Source organism: Gallus gallus, chromosome 26 (assembly GCF_016699485.2).
Source record: "Gallus gallus isolate bGalGal1 chromosome 26, bGalGal1.mat.broiler.GRCg7b, whole genome shotgun sequence".
NCBI classification, from domain to species: Eukaryota; Metazoa; Chordata; class Aves; order Galliformes; family Phasianidae; genus Gallus; species Gallus gallus.
In genome coordinates, this window is record NC_052557.1 from 3,591,553 (window position 1) to 3,605,879 (window position 14,327).

Consider the following 14,327-nt stretch of genomic DNA (forward strand, 5'->3'; position numbering starts at 1 on the left):
CAGCATTACAATTACTCAAATGTCAGCTTGCATTTATTCTCCCAGTTACTCAGCTGCTCATACTGGTGCTAAGAGTCTGTGAGGAACGCGGACTTGAAGAAGGCACCGTCATTCTGATGCTGGATGCGGGGACAAGGCACTGCCCCAGGGCAGTCCCAGTGTGCAGGGCACTGCTGGCACTCCTCGCAGCACGGCTCTGCAGGACAGGGCTGAGCACAGCCCTGGTGAGTCCATAAAAGGCTGGGGGACAGCTGGGGCCAGCAGCCCCCGCTTCTGCCAGCCCCGCTCAAGGCAGGGAGACCGCACAGCCCATAGAGAGTGATGGGGAACGAAGGCATCGCCCCCCAGCGTGGCACAGGGGTGCCCCAGTGCCTGGGGACAGCTCTGGGGCAGAGGGTCGGGGACGGGCACGGAGCCCTCCCTGCTCACAGCAGCGGGCAGCCCCGGCGCTTCTTGTTCTTGCGGACCTGCAGGCCCGCACGTGTGGCCATCTCAAAGACCTCCCGCACGCCCTCCTTGGTCTTGGCCGAGCACTCGAGATAGCCGAAGGCATTGATCCTGTTGGCCATGTCTCTCCCCTCTTCTGGCTTCACAGGCTCCTGGGCAGCAATAAAAAGGAGGGTTGGGAATACCACCAGAAGCAAGAAGCGCAGCGGCTGCCTGCAGGGCATCCCCCGTGCCCAGATGAGGGCTGCAGGAGGGAAACCCCAGCAAAACAGCCCCAGGTTGAGGGGATCCCAGCACTGACGCTCCACTGAGTGCACACCCAAGCCCAGCATGTCCCCACCTGCTTCATCTTTGCCAGTTCCCGCCGTGTGTGCTCATCGTTGCGCAGGTCCTTCTTGTTCCCCACCAGGATGATGGGCACGTTGGGGCAGAAGTGCTTCACCTCCGGGGTCCACTTCTCAGGGATGTTCTCTGTGAGGAGCAGAGTGCAGCTGCTGAGCCACGGGGCGTTGGGACACCCAGCAGTGCTGCTGCTCTACGCAGGGCAGGAGGAGGGCATGAGGAGCTGCAGCCCTGCACTGTGCAGGGGAGCATGGAAATGCCCCACTGAGCCCCAGAGCCACCCAGCTGGGCACAGCAGGCAGAGCAGCCTCTCCCAGAACCTCCCCCATGCATCAGTTCCCAGCATCTTCCTGGAGCGTGCAAAAAGCCGGGGGTGGAGCAGGGAGACACAACACCCCCACAGTGGCACAGGGACTTCCTAGACCTCATTATGCCAGCTCTCAGCCAGCAGCACCCAGCCCTGCAGGACCCCATGCCCCCCCCGGCTCCCTACCGAGGCTGTCTGGGCTGTCAATAGAAAAGCACATGAGGATGACATCGGTGTCCGGGTATGAGAGGGGCCGCAGCCGGTCGTAGTCCTCTTGCCCAGCCGTGTCCCACAGCGCCAGCTCCACCTGTGGGCAGGACATCACTCAGCACCTCGCAGACCCCACAGGCAGCTCACGGGGCCAGGAGGGATACTCGGTCTTCCTTAGCTGCAGTGAGGAGGGTCCTTTGCAAACTGGGGCATGCTTGGGGTAACCCAACATCAGGGGTGCTGCAGGGCTCGCTCTCGAGTGCAGCATCCCTTCACCACCTGCACAGAGAGGGGTCCCTACCTGCTTCCCATCCACCTCAATGTCGGCGATGTAGTTCTCAAACACAGTTGGCACGTAGACCTCAGGGAACTGGTCCTTGCTGAAGACGATCAGCAGGCACGTCTTCCCGCAGGCGCCATCCCCCACGATCACCAGCTTCTTCCTGATGGCCGCCATCACTGCGGGAACGAGAATGAGGGTGAGTGGGGCTGCAGGCTGCACGCGGGGACCCCGTGCAAAGCCACCGCCCCCTCCCCCTGACACTGAGACAGGTGTCTGTCACCTGTAATGCTGTAATGGAGCACCCAGCCCTGCCCACCGGACCCTGCGGGGTTTCCTCTCTCTGCCATCACCATAGAACACATTCAGCAACCTCAGCTGCACACACCCTCCTTTGGGATTTACGTGCAGATTATACATTCTTTGGGCACAAACTGCACTCGTCGGCTCCTCCGTAATCAGCTCAGCGGCACCAACACGCCACACTTGTGAGCAATCCCAACCTGTGCCTGGCCCCGTCCCAGCCCTGTCCCAAGGAACCTGTGCCACTGCTGCAGCTGCACCAGGACTGCTGCCAGGCACTGCTCAGTGAGCACAGCCAGGGCCGAGTGGGCTGCATTCTGCTCCCTGCACAACGGGCACAGTGCTGTGAGTAAAACCACACCTGGAACCCCCCGGTCCGGGAATGGCCCAGCAGTGCCTGCCCTGGGGTCCGAGGGAGGAAGGCAGCGGGGTGGGATCACAGCGGGCTCCAACAGTTCTTTGGCATCTCCGACTCCCCAGAAACCTCAATGCAGATCCTGACCCATTTCTGAGGCCCCATCGATGATCCCATCAGTCCCCCATCCCCGCAGAAACCCCATGCAAGGCACATGCTGACAGCTTGTGCTTCAGTCCCCATGCAGGCACACACTGCTCTGTGGACAGGAGTCTGCAGCCCACTGCAAACCACTGGTGGGACCCCAGAGCTGTGGGGCTGCGTCCATCCTGACCCTGGGAGGGGTCGGCATCACCCCGAGCCCTGCCCAAGGCTGCGGTGACTCACAGGGCAGAGGCCCTGTCCCCGCCCAAAATCTAAGCACAATTCATTCCATTACTCACTCAGCAGCCCAGAAATAGCCCATTGCTAACGCGCAGCCAGCCTCTGCAGAGCAGCACAGGAGGAGGTGGGGAGCAGTGCAGCCACGGTGCCCCTCGGGCTGCCCGGTCCCTGTGGGCACCCAGCATGGCACCCAGCAGCTATTCTAGGGTCACCACCACTAACGCAGCTGCTTCAAGAGGAGCCTCTGCTGAGCTCCGTGCCTCAAAAACTGAAATTCCTGCTGAGCAGGAAATGGGGAATTCCTGGTAGGATGCATCTTTCACCCAGTTTCTGTTTCTGAACCTCAGGAAATGGCACAGAAACATGTCACCACTTTGAAGAAGGGATTGGACCAGAGACAGAAACCTTCCCACTGGCCTCTCCTCCTGAGACCCCATCGCACCCAGCCCTGACCCCACAGCATTGCAAAGCTACTGGGGGGGAAACAGATCTCCAAGGAGAGCAGCCGGCTCCATCTGCCCAGCACTGCTATGTCTGCAGCCTCTGCTGAGCCTCAGTGTTTAACAAACAAGTGTCCTGGGCACTCGGACTGTTTGGATTTACTTCTGTACAGAAGGAGCTGGGCTTATCACAACGCAAACCAGGCTGAAGGCTAGAACATCACCATGCAGTTCGCTGGGTTTCACTCCCCCGGGTGCTCAGGCAGCACAACCTGCGAGACAGAGGACACCTAAGGAAGCCTGCAGCACCCGAAGAGCACGAAACCCCAGCGGGGAACACAAACAGCGCTTTCCAACCAGTGCAGCCAAGGACAGCAGTCTCCACTTCTTCTAAACATGGCTTTGTGTGCTCAAAGGGCTGCAGCCGCACCCCGACGCACGCCAGGCGGGGGCACATCGGGACAGGCCCTGGGGGAGGTGCAGCCCAGCAAGCACAAGCCCGGGGTGGGCACGGAGCATCCCTGGAGTGCTTCAGGGCTGCAGCTGAGCCCAGAGTTAAGGGGAAGGTATTTGGGGACAGCGACAGAGGTCCACTGCAGTCGTCACGACTCCAGCAGAAAGTCCCACGGCGCAGGATGACTTCCTGGCAAGGCTCGGGAATGGGGGGAGTCTCATACAGAAGCAGAACAAGATTCCAAAAGCAGCTGGGAGGGAGGAGTGACACCAAAGCACAGCACAGCAGCATTGAAGCTCAGGCTCTGGGGTCCTGGTTGCAAAAGTTTGGGGCTGTTCCTAAGGTCTGATCAGACACACTGCGTCACACCAGGCTCCAGCGCAGCAGCAGAGCAGGGCTGCTCAGCAGACAAGGGGCAGAGCAGGCAGTTTTCAGTGCCAAATCCCACAAAAACATCCACAAGCAAAGCAAAGGAAGGGATTTGGAGCAGAAGAATGTTAAAACCCAAACTGGGATTGAGCTGTGAGCACTCTGTGGGAAAACATGTGGGATTGCTGCCCAGCAAACCCAGTGCTGCACACCCCGCAGTCGGTGCTCTCTGGGCAGATACAGTGGAACCAACACATGATACCAACCCTGACCAGCGCTTGGAGTCTTACTGTAACCCATTTAAATGTCTTCTGTTTCAGGACGGCATCCAAGGAAGCAAAAAATATCACATGTGCACCAAACCTCTTAAACTGAAACTCACAGCTCTGGCTTTGGGACTACAGCCACAGCCTCCCGCTCTTACACATTGTTGGGCTAAAGAAGAGAAGACAACATTTTATACACAGTCCCCAGGCCAGCCAGGCTCCTCAAGCGCTGTATTTCCGTTGGACACACTGAAAACTCAGCCTGCAGCACTACTGCTGCCTCAGGAGCCCTGTGCTGCCCTCACCTCCTCCCCCAGAGGACATCCACCACGTTCTTATCTTACATCCCACAGAGCACCTTCCCCAACAGCAGCACCAGCATCTGCTGAACGCCTCAGACAACACTCCCAGGCCAGGCAGGTGGCTGTGTTTGTGCAGTCCCTCACAGCTGATCGCTATTTGCAAACACATTCCAGACTTCCCATGTCCGTGCACATCCCCATCCCTGCGCACACACTGAGTTGCCAAGCAAGCCGTGCTAAGCACTCCCAATATCCACTGGCATATCCCAATATCCACCTATAAAACGTCTCCGTGGAGAAGCTGAAGCTGTCAGGAGTCAATTTAAGGCACATAGAATGACACGCAGCCGTAACCATGCTACCGGGAAGGAAGAGAGGAGAACAGATTCACGGAACGGCGCTCGGAAGGAGGAAAACGGAGCTCAGACGGCCTCGTAGTGCCGGGGGGGATCGGACGGCCGCTGCCCGATTTGGTGCTGGAGCGCCGGTGTTGGTCATGGCTCTGGAATGCCTCTCTGCTCTGAGACATTGCACAATTGTTTCTGCTCCGCCGCCGGCCCCCCTTGTATAAATGTTTACAAACGAGCTCAGCGCTCAGCAAAGCGAACTTCTGTCCTTTTTTTTTTTCCCGAAGAAAATACAGCGCTGCCGCGCCGAGGGCCGCTCCGTACGTTACGGCTCCGTATGGGACGGCTCCAACCCTTCTTCGCCCCCGGGACGCGGCCCGGCCGGGACCGCACGCAGCACCGCCCCACGGCGCACCGCTACGCGCTCGGTCCCACCGGTAACCCCGCAGCTCCGGCCCCGCCCGCCCCCAGCAGCGATCCCCGCACCACTGCGCTCCCCGCGGCGCCCGCATCCCGAGCACAGCCCGTACCTCTCTCCGGCACGGCACAGCACGGTACAGCACGCTCTCCCGGTTCCGGTCCCGGTTCCAACCCCAACTCCGCAGGGCGTCTCGGACGGCACCGCCCCGTCGTGGGGCCGCCCGGGGAGGGGCGGAGCTGTGCCGGACCGAGCCGAGCCGTCACCCGCCGGGGGCTCCGCTCCCAGCCCCGCTCCTGCCCCGCCCTGGCAGCGGGGTTACGTCGGAGCCCGGGCTGTGCCCCATGAGTCGTTTCTATTTTAAGATTTCGGAGACAAGTTCTCCTTAATTTATCCCTCCCCGGGCCGGCAGCTGGCTCCAAAGGAAACGTTTCTTTAGTAAGGAAGGGAACCGCAGAGGAAGCGCTAAATGCAGCCTCTGCCCGCGCTGCTCCGCCTCGCCCGGCAGCGGTGGGGACACCGGGCAGCACAGCCCCAACCCCGCAGCCCCGGGCGGCTCAGCGCGGTGGGAGCAACGCAAGGGCGGAGGGACAGCGGCTCACGTGGCACCCAACCCGCCTACACGAATTAATCAGCGCTAATTGGCTTTTAAGTTAGTCGTCTTTGCGGGAGCTCTGCAAGAAAGGCGCTGAGGTGGGACTGCGAGCGGCACGACCTTTATTTAACCACGCGGTGCTACGCAAGGGCAGCTCCTCCAACCCCAGCATCGCCCCCTGCTCCCTGCGGCACGGAGATGCACACGGGTGCAAACGTCGCTGGATAACTTTCACTCCCCACTGAGTGCACCCAGTTTATTTACATCTCGCTGATTACAGAGAGGAACGCTCCCCGGAGTGACACCCGGTGACAATGGGCAGCTGCTACGGTGCATCGCCAAAGCACAGCACAGGACTCAGCTGTCCCCATGGCCACGCTACCTTTGTGCTTTGACAGGGTGCAACGCTGCAGAGCTGCAGGAAACTCATCATCCCCCAGGTCAGAGGGATGCCAGATGCACAACGCAATAGTGCAGAGAAAAGAACTGCAGCTACAGCCCTGCTCAGAACCAGCTCCGAGTCTGGGGAAAAGCCAGCCCACTCCATTTCCCAGCCACGACCAAGCTGCTTTTATTGCAGGCTTCCAGCCCCCCGCTAAGCAGATCCATGCAGCATTTTAAGCTGTTAAGCTTGGCTGAATGGGGCTGCTCTGTAACTGCTGCTCAGCAGTTGCCAAATTAGAACCACTCAGAAATAACAGACCTATATTCATACCGACTGCCACCTCACACCAAGAAGGAATTGAGACACTTCCCAGCTCAGCTCTCCGGTTAATAATAAATAATTGGCTCTAGAAACACAGCGGTGATCCAAGGCATGAAGAGAGGTGGTGGGCAGAGCCCATGGCACAGCCAGGGGCTGGCAAACACCATGCGAGTGCAACAGCTCATTTCCTCCCAGGTGCTCTGTGACTGAGCCCTGTCACGTCCACCGAAACCTGAGACCAAGGCAGCGTGCCCGGCTGGGGATGGGGCCCAGGAGCCAAAGAAGGTGAGCACAGGACTGGGGCATCCTTAGGGCTCACAGCACCTGCAGCTGGGATGGGCACTGCCCCGCTGCCAGCAGGACCCCACTCCACACCCATCCCAGTGCAGAAGCTTCAGCAACCGTGGTGCAAATGTCACAGGGCAGGAAAAGGAGGTGATTGCAGCAGCAAGCACAGGCTTCACAGGGTACAGGCACTCGGAGCCCAGTCACAGGGCTGTAACCAGCGCACCTGGGCCAGGGCGAGGTGCTGAGCATGCACCCAGAAGCCAGAGAGCACTGAGGCTTTTCACAGCAACCAAGAAAACCAGCCCTTGAACCCAGCCTCTGCTCTGTCCTTCCACCTCTACAGAGGGCAGGGATGCAGTAGGTGAGGGGGGTGCTTCGGGCAGGAGGCTCCAAGATCCTCATTCTTCTTGTGGTCGGCTCAGGAAACGAGTGCTGGAGTGAGCGGTGCCCTGGGCAGTGCCAGCATCCTGCTCATGGCCAACCAGGCAGTGCGACCCCTCTGCCCAGTGCTGTCAGATTATCACATGTAGTTGCCGGGGCCGCCCAGGGGGATCACAAACACAGAGATGTCATCGCCAGAGCCCAGCTTGTCGTTGGGCAGCCGCCAGCCTCGCTCCTTCAGGACGCCCCTGGAGCGCACCACCAGCTCCTGGGCCACCACGGTGTACCTGGGCAGAGCACAGCGATCAGCCCCAGCCCAGCAGGCATCGTGCTGCACCACACTGCTGTCCCCAGGAGGAGGGAGAAGCTGAGGGAGCCAAAGGGGCAGGGAAGGGGCTCTAGGAAAGCTCAGATACGTGCATACAGAGGAGCACTGTGCACAGAGGGATATGTGGCCACAGTGCTGCTCCAAGCAAGATGTTATGGTGCAGGACACACCTGTCTGTCTCCCCCTCACCTGCACGGGTCATTGGGCTCATAGCTTGTCAGCACCTCCATCACCACGCTGGCCACTTCCTTGTCATTGGTGACATCCCAGAGCCCATCGGTGCCCAGGACCAGGACGTCATCGGGGCAGTGTTCATACTGTGTGAGGTCGTACACCCTGACCTGGGAAACAGTGGGGCAGGATGCAAGGGTGATAGCGAGCTCATGGACACCCCAACACCGCCAGGTGCTCTGAGCACTCTCTGAGCTCCCCAGTCAGCTCCAGCCATCACAAGAGCCCTTGGGCTCACCTCTGGGAAGCAGGACAGGAAAGGCTTAATGTGGATGTTGGAGCTGAACACCTTGAGGTCATGGTCTCCCAGGCCCCGTGTCACCCCAATAGTGGCCATCACCCGAGCCTGGAGAAAGGTAAAAACAAAAGCAAGCTTTAAGCTACCTCACCTCCACCTCTTCTCCCAGGAGAGATGATACACATGGCATTGGAACTGTGACAGCACTGGAAAAAATGGCCTGGGACCCCCAGTTCAGCAAGATCAGACAGGGAACGACCCTTGCACAGTGCCAGGGCCCTTGCTGTGATGCCACCAGACCCCCACCTCCCAGGGCAGCAGGGACCCCTCCCCTCACATCCCAGCACTGTACCTTTTTGCCTTCCCCATAGATGAGTGGAAACTTCAGGTCATCCTCTTCGATCTTTTTGTAAGCCCTAATTGAAACAAGCAGAGGCAACCTGTTGGCCAGTGCCCTTTTGGAGCACGGGGAGGGAGCTGGAGCTGTGGCCACATGCAGCAGCAGCCCCAGACAGCGCAGTACCAGCCGTTCATGCTCTGGTCTCTGTACAGCATCTTCTTCCCCAGCTCCTTGGGCTGGATCCTGCGGGGGAACTCGAGGTGTGTGAACTCCTTTCCCAGCAGCTCAGGTCTCAGGAACGCCTGCAGGAAGGGGCAGAGGGCTCAGCTGCAGCACCAGGAGAGCAGGGTCCTGCCCAGCACCGCCCATAGAGCACCCAAACACAGCACAGGACAGCCAGGTGCACCCATGGGACATCGGCTGCAGGGCCTTGGGGTGGGGACAGCATCAGCTGCAGCTCAGGTGGGAGTGCTAACACTGCAGCTTCAAAGCTGCCCTCCATCACGGCACTCAGAGAGAGGAGCAGTTCGGGACAGAGCCAGGAGGAGTTTGGGGACATAACAAACCCAGAAGGGATCATAAAAAGGGCAAATTCCAGGAGAACTGGCCCAGGAGGAGTGAGAGCCACAGAGCTCCAGGGCTGCAGCTCAGCACAGAGCACGGTGCTCACCCAGGGACGCAAGCTGCTGCCTCCTTACCGAGCATGCATCCTGCCTGTGGCCAGGGGCAAGCAGCAGCACAGAGCTCCAGGACATGGCTGAGCGATCACCAGCATTCCCACAGGCATCGCCACCCCATGCAGAGCTGCCAGCACGCTGCTCCTGGAGCTGGAACCCCAGGGACCTTGCCAACACCTGATGCTCCACATCCCCCCCCAGCAGCCCCAGCGCTTCCCCACGCGCAGCCAAGATTGAGACAGTGCTGCAGAGTGCAGGTGAAGAGGGAGAGCAGCTGAGAGGAAGGAGAGGGGCCTTTGAGTTATGGCAGAGTTGGTGCCGAGGCACGGAGAGCCCTGGCCACAGCCCAGCCACTGTGCAACGGAGCAAGCACACACCTGGCCCTCTGCCCATGCGTGCATCACAGCTGGGGAGGATCTTGCTTACAGCAACTTCTTCCCCACAGTCATTCAAACACAGACACGAGAAAAAAAGTACCACAGTGCTCTCCCAGATACGCTGCAAGGCAGGAAATCCCATCCCACAAGACCTCCTCTAACACAAACACCTCCTCCTCCGCGCTGCCATCAGAGAGGTCTTTATAACCTTAACAAGTCTCATCGCACAGCACAGAGAGGTCTGCCCAGGACATGTGGGACAGGGAACTCTCGGGAGGAAAGCCAGCAATCTGGCAGCACTCTGCAGCTCCCCCTGGGAGCACCGGGTGAGAAACCAGCACTGAGCATAGGGACCCCTGAATGCACGATGGGACACTGAGGGTGAAGGGCACAGAAGGGCTCCCCAGCACTGCCCGGTGCTCTGTGCTGCCCAGCAGCAAGAGGGGCAGCCTCAGGCAGGGCTCAGGAGGTGGGTGAGCAGGAATCAGGTTAGAAGAAAGGTCTTCCTTACTAAGAACTGCAGCCTCTGCCTCTCTGTCTCTGGAGTAAACTCCCTGGACATTGGAATGATTTCCCCGTTACGGATGATAATGGCCCTGCAATGAAACATGGAAGGATGAGGTTAGAGAAGAGGAGGGGTCCTCTCCCCACTGCCCACCAGCTGCAGGGACAGCTCTGGCACAGCCAAGCCCTGCAGCTCAGCACCCAGGGCAGGGGAGAGAGGACAGAGAAATGGAAGAGAAGCATGGGGCAGATGGAGAGCAAACTATGATTAGAAGAGAAGCAGCACAAAGGTTATTAAGCCTCCATCTCATGCAGTGCAGGCAGAAGTTGCCAGCAGCAGAACATAGGTGTGAGTGCCCAGCACTGGGGGTGAGCTCCCTGCAGGAGGGCTGAGTTTTTGATGGGTTAAAAAATGGCTGCTTATGAGATGTTCCCGGAGGTCCCGGGGGATCGGGGATCTCTGACACTTCTGGCCCACCTGTCCCACTTGCTGTCCTGCCGAGGGCTGCAGATCCCCTGCAGTGATGCAGGTTCCAGTTGTGCTCAGCTCTGGTGGGATTTGGTGCCAGGGAGGGAGTGCTGACCCTCGCCTGGCTCCAGCCAGGAACTGCACAGACAAGCAGCAGCCTTTACCCCATCCTGTCCCTCTCGTCCCAGGCCACCAGCTGCTGCTCTCACCATCTCATTGCACTCAGTTCCACAGCGCCTGCAGCCCCGTGACACCCCAGCAGATGCATCACAGCCAGCAGTCCCTGCTCATCACTCCAACCTCTGTTCATGGTCCCTGCCACGCCACTCTGCAAACCCCCAGCAGAAAGGGGCCAGGACCTCCTCCGCCCCACGTCTGGAAGCGCATTCAGAGCTGCTTCACCCTCAGCATCAGACACTGTGGGCTATGAGCACACCTACACCTAACTACAGTAATACACCCAAGGAAATGTATGTCAGGCAAAGTCCTCGGGTTCTGAGCTCCCTCAGGCTTTGTCTGCGCAAAGATTTGCACATCCTTCTGCTGGAAACGTTTGCTGGTACAAAACATGTCCCAAAATTGACACTTGCACGTTTTCAGCAGCTTTGCTGGGGGCGATTTTCACTCCCCAATGTGTAGCCCCGGCCAGCACTAACATGCAGTTCAGGACCACCTGCAAAGCACAGATACTGCTGGGAAGGCAGGGATCAAGTGCCAGAAGTGGGGAAGGAATTCTGCAGCTCCCTCAGTGCTGCGGGCACACACGGACAGCAGGGTGGAAACCGGGGTGCACCTCAGTCTGGCTGGGGCCATACGTACCTGCTGTCACCAGCGTTGGCCACATAGAACTTGCCCATGAGGTAGACAGCAGCCAGGGCACAGCAGCCCCCAGAGATGTGCTGGGACGTCCGCTCCTGCTCGATCTGCTCGTCCTGGAGAGATGGAGAGCTGTGGGCAGAGCGGGAAGCAGCCCTTGCCAGCAAGCAGAGCTCCAAGCAGTCTGAAATAGCTCTGAGCTGCCCCGTCAGCACCCTGGCTGCCAGCTGAGGCTGGGCACATCGCCCTGCTCACCCCAAGGTCCTCGGTGTGCAGCCGAGGACACAGCCTCCCCAGTGCTGTGGAGCAGGCAGCAGATGGAACAACGCCCACTGAAACCCTCTTCACCCACAGAGCCCAAAGCCTGTGTGTTTTGTGCCCCCAAAATGAGGCCGAGCAATAGGGCAGGAGCTGCCCTGCAGTTGTCGCTGCAGACCTGAGTGCTGCCAGAGGAGACAGGAGCAAAGCAAATGCTGCCAGTCAGCAGCTGCAGCTCACCATGTGTTTGAAGGCGTTCTCAATGGCACCGATCACCAGGCTCTCATGGGAAACCGCCTTCTCCAGGTGGAAGCGTGGCAGAGCATCACTGGGGACCTCCCCGTTGTCCTCTGCCTGGCTCAGCTCGGCGTCGTGCTGCAGGCAGATGGGAGGTGGGGACGGGTCCTGTAGGATGTCCACCAGGTCCCGCAGCTGCTCACAGATGTGCAGGTGCAGCCTCTTGGATGCCATGACAGCAGCACCGCTGCCCGCGTGTCCATCAAACAGGGCCCAGTAGTGGAAATAAAACCCCTTCCTGCCCTGTGGGGAGAGATGGGGGGCTCAGTGATGCCTGCAAGGGAGCGGGTGGGCATGAACGGGGGGTTACGGCTGTTAGGGGAGCAGCCTCCCACCATGCCCTCACCCTGTCCGGCTCCCCGCTGCCATCCCTGCAGGGCAGGCGGCCCCTGGGGCTGGGCCTCCTCTCCACAAACACCACCTCGCAGCACGCCTGGTCCTCGTTGTGCTGGCTCTTCCCCGCATTTATCACCCTGCCGGGGGGGGGGGGAACAAAGCATTAGGGTTCTCCCTTTTGCACTTGAAATATCAGGGCCTGCCCAGAGACACTGCAGTACACCAGCCCCAGCTCACAGGGGGCGGGCTGGCAGCGATGTGGCAGAGGTGACCCCAGCAGGACCAAACTCCTCCATCCCCACCACTGCCCCAAACCCACCCCAGCCTTGAAGCACCCAGCCGGGGCACATGGACACTGCACAGGGCGCCCAGCCTCCATCCCAAACCAGCACCTTGCAGAGGGAGCAGGCGGAGCACAGGAGAGGATGAAAAACAGAACCAGCAGAACTTTTGCAGAAAAGATTCGTATGAACTTTTTGCAGCTTGCGCTGACAAAGCAGGTGCCAGGTCTGGATTGCAAAACCTGCTCATGAGGGGAAGCTGTAAACATGCACTGTTGAGTGTGCTATTTGGGCATGGACTTTCCAAGTGGTTTGCAGAAAGAAGCGCTGGGACACAGAGGAGAAGTCCCACTGCTGAGCACAGGGTGGTTTCCCTTCCTTCCCCACAGCATCTTCAGGGTTTCTGCTCCTGCAAGAATGAGCGCAGGGTGCCCCTACCCCAACACCTACACAGGGAAACACATCTCAGGAGGCTCCAGGGAAGCTCAGCTCGTGCAAAGCTGCAGGAGCAGAGCACGGAGCAGCAGAGGTGGCCTTCAGCTCCTGACCTTCCCCACCTGCATTCAGCTGCGGGTGGAACTCAAAACCAGTGAAAGAAGAAGAGAGCGAGCTCCCAAAGGGGAAATCAGGGTCAGGTCCTGTTCCCAACACAGCTTCAATTCCCTTCTCCCATATACTGCGAGAACTGAAGCGGTTCCCTCGCCCCTCAGTATCAGTTCCTTGGGTAGCACCGGGCACCGGGCAGATAAGTGCAGAAAATGGAAGAGCTTCAAGCGCTGAGGGGATGGGGAACAGCGTAAACAGCTGAGCAGACAGCTCGGCAGACGGGCAGAGAGCCGGTAGGCAGCCCTCTCGTGTAGGAACGCACAGCTCAGCACCGCCTCGACCCACTTTCGTTTCTCGTGGCCCCGCTCCGCCCGCTTCTCCCGGCTCCGTGAGGCCGCGGCGGGGCCGGGCAGTGCCGGGAGCCCCCGCAGCGCGCACCGCACCGCCCCGCACCGCAGCGCTGCGCCGATGCCGCCGAGCGGTGACAGCCGCGGAGCAGCGCGGAGGAACGCGGCCGCCTTCGGAAGCGGCAGAACGGAGCCGCGTGCCCCGAACGCCCGCCCCGCAGCCCCCCAACGGGCACGGCGCTCCCCCCCGCCCGGCCCGGCCCGGCCCGGCCCCGCTCACTCGGCGTAGCCCGTGCTCCAGGGCAGGCGGCGGCGGCCGTCGCGGGGGCTCTGCACCGCCCGCCCCGTGTGGTCGTCGGCGCGGCGCAGTTCCTCGGGCGTCAGCTGCAGGAAGGCCGGCCGGCAGAACGCCGCCACCCGCGGCCCCTCCTCGCCCCCGGCCCCGCTGCCGCCGCCACCGCCGTGCCGGGGCTCGGCCGGGGACTGCGTGCCCGGCCCGGGGCCCAGCCCCGCCACCAGGTGCGAGACCGCCGAGCGCACCCGCAGCAGCATGCCGGGCCGAGCCGGGCCGAGCCGCGCCGAGCACCGCCCCCGGCCCCGCCCCAGGGCCGCCCCCCCGGGTGAGGCGTGCACCGGGACGGAAAGCGGCGGCGGTCCCCGGGTGCGAGGTGGGACCGCTCCGGTGATGGAACTCTGAGCCTCAGCTCTCTCGGCTGTGAGGGATGGGAGCCGAGGTCCCGGCAGCGGTCACCTGAAGCTCAGCCGGCCCTGATCCTCCCCGGCTGCGGGATGGACCCCGGCTCCTGCAGATCCTCCTGCTCCGACCCGGCATCTGCCGCCCGTGGCAGTGCTTCGTCACGCTCAGCGGTGAGACCCAGCCCCCCGCGGTCACGCCGAGCTATTAATAAGCAGCCGTGCTGCAGAGAAACGGGGAGCTCACGGGACTAAGAGCAGAACCTCCTCCTTCCTCCGGAGCTGCGGTAGCGCTGCTCGGGATGCAGATTCAGCCGCCCCAGGACGATGCGCCGCTGCCGGCTGGGAGAGAGGGCAGTTCGGAGAGCACTGCTCACAGGGCCTGACCTCAGCAC

General features: G+C 60.7%; 2 protein-coding genes across 4 annotated transcripts; both read right to left on the reverse strand.

Annotated features, from left to right (window-relative positions):
* Positions 1-15: 15 nt before the first annotated feature.
* Positions 16-5,401, reverse strand: RHOC (ras homolog family member C). 2 transcript variants are annotated; one of them, NM_001029849.2, is made up of 5 exons: positions 5,337-5,401; positions 1,608-1,765; positions 1,283-1,403; positions 788-918; positions 16-599 (listed from the first exon to the last, which is right to left on the reverse strand). In NM_001029849.2, the coding sequence occupies exons 2-5, from the start codon at positions 1,761-1,763 to the stop codon at positions 426-428; spliced, it is 582 nt and encodes a 193-aa protein (NP_001025020.1). In that variant the 5' UTR covers positions 1,764-1,765; positions 5,337-5,401; the 3' UTR covers positions 16-425. The 2 variants fall into 2 exon arrangements, with proteins under 2 accessions (NP_001025020.1, XP_040508621.1); XM_040652687.2 differs by having other exon boundaries at positions 4,737-5,401.
* Positions 5,402-5,924: 523 nt separating this feature from the next.
* PPM1J (protein phosphatase, Mg2+/Mn2+ dependent 1J) lies at positions 5,925-14,087 on the reverse strand. 2 transcript variants are annotated; one of them, XM_040653012.1, is made up of 10 exons: positions 13,991-14,087; positions 12,076-12,202; positions 11,673-11,972; positions 11,178-11,290; positions 9,897-9,981; positions 8,515-8,633; positions 8,344-8,407; positions 7,992-8,099; positions 7,712-7,863; positions 5,925-7,481 (listed from the first exon to the last, which is right to left on the reverse strand). In XM_040653012.1, the coding sequence occupies exons 3-10, from the start codon at positions 11,901-11,903 to the stop codon at positions 7,334-7,336; spliced, it is 1,020 nt and encodes a 339-aa protein (XP_040508946.1). In that variant the 5' UTR covers positions 11,904-11,972; positions 12,076-12,202; positions 13,991-14,087; the 3' UTR covers positions 5,925-7,333. The 2 variants fall into 2 exon arrangements, with proteins under 2 accessions (XP_040508946.1, XP_418000.4); XM_418000.7 differs by lacking the exon at positions 13,991-14,087 and adding an exon at positions 13,520-13,806.
* Positions 14,088-14,327: the final 240 nt, after the last annotated feature.